The 8,094-nt window shown below is 40.7% G+C and overlaps 1 protein-coding gene across 1 annotated transcript; it reads left to right on the top strand.

Annotated features, from left to right (window-relative positions):
- Window positions 1-6,134: 6,134 nt before the first annotated feature.
- On the top strand, window positions 6,135-7,112 carry LOC104018601 (olfactory receptor 6B1). Its single transcript, XM_009471753.2, has one exon. It carries the CDS (start codon window positions 6,177-6,179, stop codon window positions 7,110-7,112), a length of 936 nt encoding a protein of 311 aa, XP_009470028.2. The 5' UTR covers window positions 6,135-6,176.
- Window positions 7,113-8,094: the final 982 nt, after the last annotated feature.

The following is an 8,094-nucleotide window of genomic DNA, read 5'->3' as shown; positions in this document are numbered from 1 at the left end:
ATTGAGTACAAATATTCGATACCCGCCAACCCTCTCACAGTTATATTCACCCCAGCTATGCAGTTTTACAGAAAATCAAGGTAGGCCATGCAGTACTTGACTTCAATTTAACAAATTTAACAACTTAATCACCTTAGGAAAAGTGAAACAAAAAAAGAGAGAGAGAGAAAGAGAGAGAAAGAGAGAGAGAGAGAATCACCAGTCCTGGATCCAGCGTTGGTCCTGTCAACAAGGGTATTCGGTGAGGGAAGAAGATTCTTATAGAGATGTTAATTCTGCGCAGGGTGCTCGGTGAGAATAATTCCACAAATCACGCACGCACGAGCATGAGCACGAACGTAAACACGAGTACCGGTACACACACGAGCACACACCACACATAAACTACAGCACATTTATCAGCTACATGATTAGTATAAACCCGCCTAAATTTACACTTATTGGTTAGTGATTAACATTTCGTACGCTATTGGTTTACTGTATTTAAATTAGCCTCGCTTGCTATGTAAATTAGCACGCATGCTCCTTTCAGGTGTGGGGGGGCAAGTCTTTTCGGTCCTGAATTGAGTTGGTGGTCGTGATCGCCCCTCGCCACATTTACCTTTCACCTACTTTCTGCAGTTTTATCTTCTCTGGCCACCGTCCAGTCTTTGGTGCCAAGATGTTCACTTTTGTCAGCTTGTTAGCTCTTCTTCAAGGTTAGAGCCGTTAGTTTTCCACAGTTTGTTATCTTTTAGCTCCCTCCCAAATTCCTTTCCCAAGTGGTTAGTAGTTTTGCTAACTGGAAAATTACATCAGCGACCAGTCAAACCAAGAGGAGTGATACCAGGACTGTCCCCCAGGCAGTAGGTGTGTGTGGGGGGGGGAATAAGACACTTCACAGACCACGGGGAATGGGGCCGAGGCAAGGCCGCCCTGTTTCCACAGGACTCCCTCCCTCACCCCCACTCCAGGGTACTGTCCGGTCCTGGGTCCTAGCGACCGTCGCTCTGCATTGTGGTTTTAGCACCAGGCTGTTTGAGACATCTTGTTGTTTTACATTAGCAGTTCTCTACACAGTGGATATCTGCTCTGGCACTACAGAGCCATCTACTCTACTACTCCTCCTTCTCTGACCTTGCTGTTTTCTCTGCTGTTTCTCTTCTTCTCCTTCCTCTGCTCCCTATCTGGTGTTTCTTGCCCTTTCTTAAACATGTTTTCGCAGAGGTGCCTCAGATGTCACTAAAGGGCTCAGCATTGGCCAGCAATGCGTGTGTTTTGGAGCAATCTGGACCTGGGTCTATCCTGCATGGGAAAGTCCCTGGCCTCTTCTCACAGAGGCCACACCTACAGACCCCTCTGCTAACAAAGTCTTGCTACCTTGCATCCAATATGCCCTCGTATTCCCATATCTCTCTATTTCCCCATCCTTACTCCTCCCTAAATCACCTTAATGTCTCCCTTTCCCCGCTTTTTGTTCCTCCCATAAACATCCCTTAATAAGTCTTGTACTATGTCAAACTGCTCTTCTCCTGCATCACATAAGAGCCTTTCTATTGACTCATCTTGATGAATTTTTCACCTGGACCATGGGGCTGATTGCTGTCCTGTGATAGCAAGATGAAGAACTTTTTCAGCTTATTCATACTCCCTCTCCTAACTGTCATTCTTTCTCTGCACTCCTCTATGTGTGTAGAAAGAAGCTTTTTATCACATAACTTATCATTCTTAACTAACTATAAGTTAGTATCAATTCTTCAGGTCAGTTTTAAAGGAAAGAGAAATATTGTGATTTCATCTGATTTTAAATATCCAGATGTAAAAATGTTAATATCTAACAATGTATGATCACAGAACGGGGAATGGAGAAATACGTAAAATTCTATATCACTATTTTTTTCATCCCAGGAACAGTTCTACAGTGTCAGAACAAGGATCAGTCTAGTTCTCTGTCTATTCTCAAACAGTGGCCAGAAAAAATTGCCCATAGCAATAAAGACTGGGCAAGCATATATGATATGTCATCGGAGTATACTATCTGGCTACTTTTTGATTTTTCTGAACCTGATTTTTGCTGTCTGCTATGTCTCAACAGACCATTCTTCCAAATATTTATTCAATCTCCCTTTGAACTAATGTGAACTTTTTGCATCTACAATGTTGTCTGGAAAGGAGTTCTGCAGCTCCAGCTATCCTTTTGTCATGGTTTAAGGCCCGATGACAGTGTGGGTCTAAATGGATTTGAATACCAGAACAGTTTCATCACAGATATAAGCAGTTTTATGAATGATCCAGCTTACTTGGTTTTGGCAAGAGATGGCACAGAGAGAAAGAGAAGCCAAGTGGGTTAGCACAGTGGGTTTTTAATGCAGCCTTCCAATTCTGTGGCAGAGAGAAAATGCAGTCCTGGGGAGAGGCTGGGCAGAATAGCGTGGTAGGTCCTGTCATGCTGTATAGTATGTTGGTAAAAGGACATGGGATTTTCCTGGAGAGATGGTTGTGGATCCCAGTAGTTCTTCCCCCATGAAGTCTATCAGGTACTTCTGGATAACCCAGATATTCCTGAGTGTCCTTAGTAATAGGACTGGGTAGAGAATACCATATTGGTGATTTGTCCATTCAAATTGTACTGGTGGTCTGTGCCGATCCAGTGTTGGGGGAGGTTTCGATACGATCCCAAGGATGAGATTAAGAGGCTGGAATCGGTCAGATGTCATACAACCTTTTCCTTTTATTTGAGGGGAGAGGAGAACGGAGGGAGGAGGGAGGGCAAGGGAGGAGAGGAAAAGAATAGGAGGGAGAGAGAGAGAAAGAGAAGGAGGAGTTTATCACCACCACTTCGAGTCCGATGATCTTCCGCTGGGTCTTCGGTGGCCTCAGGCTTCGTCAGGGACTGAGGGGGGGGGGGGGGGTCTTGAGGGTGCAGGAACGGAAGGAGTGGTCTCGTGCGCCGCCACCGCCCCCGCCGAGGGGCACGTGTGCTCCTTATATAGGGGCTCTCACGCATGCGCGGATCACAAATGCGTACGTGCGGTTCGCCATGGACGTGCTGCCCCCGCCTCTGCTCTTTTCGCGCCTTTTGTCCCTGCCTCGGCTCTTTTCGCACCTTTAGTCCCTGCGCAGGCGCACAAGGTTGTTTTTCTCAAAACTGTGGAGAAGAGGGTTTTCTCGAAGCGCGACGCTGGATGGCGCTACAGCGGCAATGTCGAGACAAAACCACAATGGTACCGGTTCTCTACATGGTCTCTGGTGTGCTGCCACTGTTACTGGCGTTCACAATATGTTTGTCCTGGCCATTTCTGAAGAGTTTTGCATACCTTTGTGATTAATATCTTGTTTGAATAGTTTGGCTGTGTATTTTCTTGAGCACACTAAGTTATTTTACCATTTGGGAGAGGTGGTTAATCATATTTTGTCTAATTCTACTAAGGCTTATACTTCACATGCTAATGCTGTCAGTTATGCTAACTAGACCTAACTCATTCTAACAGTTGAACTTTTGTAAAAAGACTGCTTTATTTCACTTGTTTTGAACTTTGTTCCAAAGAGCATCATTTAATTAACTCTGCTCTCTTTGCAAGGTCATGAAAATAAGGGGAAGTTTGCAAAGCCTCCAAAATGTAAATATTGCATCCTTCTTCAAAATGGGCAAGAAGGACAATCTCAGGAACTACAGGCTGGTCCGTCAAACTTTAAGTTTTGTTGTAATTCCTGTTGTTATTTTTTAATCGAAAACAACATTCACAGGAGAGAAAAAAATTAAACAAGAGTAAAAAGCTTTGATAGACATTTCCTAGAATTCTTAAACAGTGTCACCTCAATTTTTCTTTGGTAGAAAAAACAGTTTATATAAAAAAAAATCAGTTGGGGAACAATTGCAATTGATCATTTACTTATAAATTATACTTAAAACTTTGCAATGTAGGTTATTTCAAGTAAAAAGTAAAAGCGTTTGGTATTACCTTTCCATCTCTCACTGTTTTTTCATATAAGCAGAGTAACTGGTCCAGCAAAGAATGTCTTGTTTTGGTTTGTGTGGGGTTTTTTTAAAATGAAATTTCCTGCTGCCAAGTGCTTTGACTACCTGTGCTGTACATTTTACAGCAGGTTTATTCAGGGGAGTACCATCAGAGGCATAACAACCTCTCTAGGAGGAAGAACAAACATGACCAGAAAACAAAGGAGGCTAAGTGGTGTCAGTTTTTGTAGTGATACATCCAATACATTTGATGACATCTTAGTTGCATCTTAGCTTTCCATACTCCTAGTCCTTCCGCTGTTTACAATGGGAACTGTATTAGAATACACAGTTACTTCTCTTTAGTTACTATTAGAATTTAGTTATTATTAGTTATTAATAATTATTAATCAGTTATTATAGTTATTATTAGAATACACAGTTACTTCTTCATGTATTTTCCTGGTTTGTCTTTCAAAGGAAGCTATGCTGTACGTGGCATTGGTATACATACTCACATGCGATTCATAGTATGAATATGATGTATCACCCTCTCTGGAAGAAATTTTGTGACTAGATAGGTCCAATGACAGTTAAAATGACATTGTGTGCCTATCTAGAAAATAAAATCTGCATTCCTTGGTAGACATATCTACATAGATGTCTATATGTAGATTTCTTAAACATGAACCAATTTCTGCATCTTTAATGTTTAGATGTGTAAACTGAAGGAGATTTTTTTAAAAAAAAAAGAAAAAAAAATAATTCTCAGAATGTGTCTTTTTATTCAAAATAAAACTGCAGAATTCCCAAACATTTCAGCAAATGTACTTCCTACCTAGTCTTGTCTTCCTAATATATTTTAGAGAAAGAACACTTGTTTTTCTGTACAAAGCATGACACATATAGTTTCTGTTATGGTCTTTATTCCCCTGACATCATTTCAGACTATATTTCTACTATGTGCAATTATACATATAAATTAGCATCTGGAGATAATTATTGGAGATAATGAGCGATAATAAATTTCCTCTCCCCATACATTTCTTTAATTGGCAGAGGACTTTATTAGCTCAGGTCTTTTTGTACAAGCGAATCTTTCCCAGAAAAAGACACTGAGCCCTTTAAAGAACAACCTTTCAGGTAGGTTAGAAAAAATATATCTGATCCACTGCTTATTACAAGAGTTTAAAGGCCACATACATACCTGGAAATCCTGAATTGGTAAGTAAGTCTTAATGTTTTCTTACTGTAACAGATGAGTAATTCAGGAAATCACATATCCATTGCGGTGTAAATTATTGGGCTGAATGCTTCAAAAAGCAATTGTTCTTGATTATCCCATCCCATACATTTGCATCATGTAAACTGCCAGAAGTATAATGAGGGATTATACCTGTAAGTCAAGAATAATAGCAAAATGCATCAAGTCTTTCCATTAAATTTTCCCTCTTAATAAAAAAGCAAGTTTTTTCTTGCCTTTCCATTCCTTGCCTTGATTTTGATATTCTGCAAGTCTGCCTTGTAAATACAAAAATACCCACTCATGTATATCACATCAGTGTCTATTCTTTTTGACAAATGACTTTTCTAATTGGAGATGTACAATTTTTATTAAGTTCATTAGGAAGTCATGAGTAGTGAAGACAGGATAGAAGGAGCACTGTAGGGGCTGAATGTGAGGGTAGGTGCCTGATGATCTCTTTTGCCATTTTCACTCTTCACTGAGCTTTAGACAGTCACTGCTGTTCTCTATGGGGAATTTCTTTTTGCTCAGGGTCTCCTTTGCATCATGGAACTTGCCTAGGACTTGGTCTGTGGAAAGGGATTCTTTTTTTTCCTTTTGGATGGACAAAAGGTATCTACCTGAACTTTTGTTTTCAGCAATGTGAATGTCAGCAGCCAGAGTCTCTGTGTTCTTCCATACTCCATCCTACAGGAAAATAGTGTGCATTAAAGAGGTCTTCTGGAGCTTTTTTTTTTGCTGAGTTTTGGTTTGTTTTTCCAGCATTGCTATTGAAAGTGAACTAACAAGTCATTGGAAACAAAGGCATGTGTCCCTCTCACTTTCTTTTTTTCTTGTCGGAAATGTTGGTTTTACTTTGTAAAAAGTTTCCACAGGAAACAGTTTACTAAGTGCCGTAATTCTTCATACAAACTTGCTTTTGTTGAACTCTTACATTTGCTCTTTTTTTCTGCTTTGACATCTGCAGGGATAGCTGTGGGCACTCAATATGGAATGAAGAACCAAACTGCTATCAATGAGTTCATTCTTCTGGGATTTTCCTATGGGCTGCAGGTCCAGACCTTGCTTTACCTGCTCTTTCTGGTCACCTACACGGTAACAATCACTGAGAATGCAATCATCATCGTTGTGGTGAAAAGGAACCATCACCTCCAAAAGCCCATGTATTATTTCCTGGGGAACTTGTCCTTCCTGGAGATTTGGTATGTGTCAGTAACATTGCCTAGGCTTTTATTTGGGTTCTGGTCACAGAGCATGACCATCTCATTCTCCAGCTGCATGACGCAGTTATACTTCTTTATCTCCCTTATGTGTACTGAATGTGTTCTCTTGGCTGTAATGGCCTATGACTGCTATTTGGCTGTCTGCCATCCCCTGCGCTACCCAGCCGTCATGACCCACAAGTTGTGCTTTCAGCTGTCAGTTCTTTCATGGGCAGGAGGCTTTTCCATTTCCTTGGTCAAGGTTTCTTTTATATCACGACTCACATTTTGTGGCCCACAAGTCATAAACCACTTCTTTTGTGACATCTCTCCAGTGCTGAACCTTTCCTGCACTGACATGTCCCTTGCAGGGACAGTGGACTTTGCATTAGCCTTGGTGATCCTGCTTGTACCTCTCTTGATCATTGTTTTCTCCTACTGCTGCATCTTGTCAACTATCTTGCGTATGCCTTCAGCCCAGGGAAGGAGAAAAGCCCTTTCCACTTGTACATCCCATTTCACTGTAGTCATTATCTTTTTCTCAGCCACTCTCTTCATGTATGCCAGGCCCAGGAGGATCCATCCATTCAACCTCAACAAAATAGTGTCTGTCTTTTATGCTGTATTCACTCCAGCATTGAACCCTCTAATCTATTGTCTGAGGAACAAGGAGGTGAAAGAGATTCTGAGAAAGATCATAGGCACAAGCTGCTCTGCACACCAATAAGTTCCTAGGCTAAGGATACAGAGGAACATGGACAGTAATGCAAAGTTTCCTTCTTGAAATGTAGTTGAATAAGTTCACTACAACTTGTTCATTGCTGACTCAGTCATCACTGTCTCACTGCACTGAAGTCTGTCAAGGAAGAAATCGTATCCTTGTTCTATGTGGAAATGTTTCCTTCTAATTAATGAGGGTGCTTTGATGACTGAACTACATCTGGTTGTAAATTATTTTGCTACAATAGCAATATAATAAGTCATATTAGAACCCTGGCTGGGGGATAATTTCCTTCTGAAAATTCTAAAAATGAGATTTATAATTTTCAAACCCATGTAGGAACATTGGATATAATTGAAAATCAGTTGGCCAAATCCCTACAGACACAGTTAAAGAGAGATAAAACATCTGTCGAACAAATAGACTGACTTCCTTATTCTGTCACAATCTTACTGTATACAGAAGGTGTTATTCTTGCTGTATCTATACGATTTGTATAGCCATACCTTCATGCAACCACATTTGGCATATGGTAGTGTGTAGTAAACCTGACTTGAAGACTATTGTATACTGAGGAATTAGTGATCCATGTAACATTTAACCTGAGTAGGCCCAGGCATATGCTTTGCTGCATGTACAGCTTGGCCTTCAGGTCTTTGTTGTGCTATGCATATCTATTGGCTGCAGGATAAACTTTGCCAGTTGAATTTAACAGTATAGCCTGTAATCAGCTCCCACTTGGTACCTATGATTACTCCACTTGTGTGTCTTTGCCTTTGCCTAAAAGTGCAGCAAGAACTTCTTATGTGAACATCCTTTCTGTTTGACAGTAGGAATGCTGGATAGAATTGTTCCCTTTTAAGAAAATCCTATAATAGCTTGAGTGACCAAAAGTTTGTAACATTTCCACAGACGGATCTGCACAGCATACTGTTCTCTGATTAGAGGTTTGTTTGATGCTGCACAACTCAGAGTTTCCAGCATCTGA

Source organism: Nipponia nippon, unplaced genomic scaffold (assembly GCF_047370975.1).
Source record: "Nipponia nippon isolate SJK-2023a ecotype South Korea unplaced genomic scaffold, ASM4737097v1 scaffold_53, whole genome shotgun sequence".
Taxonomy (NCBI): domain Eukaryota; kingdom Metazoa; phylum Chordata; class Aves; order Pelecaniformes; family Threskiornithidae; genus Nipponia; species Nipponia nippon.
This window is presented reverse-complemented; position numbering and strand designations above follow the sequence as displayed.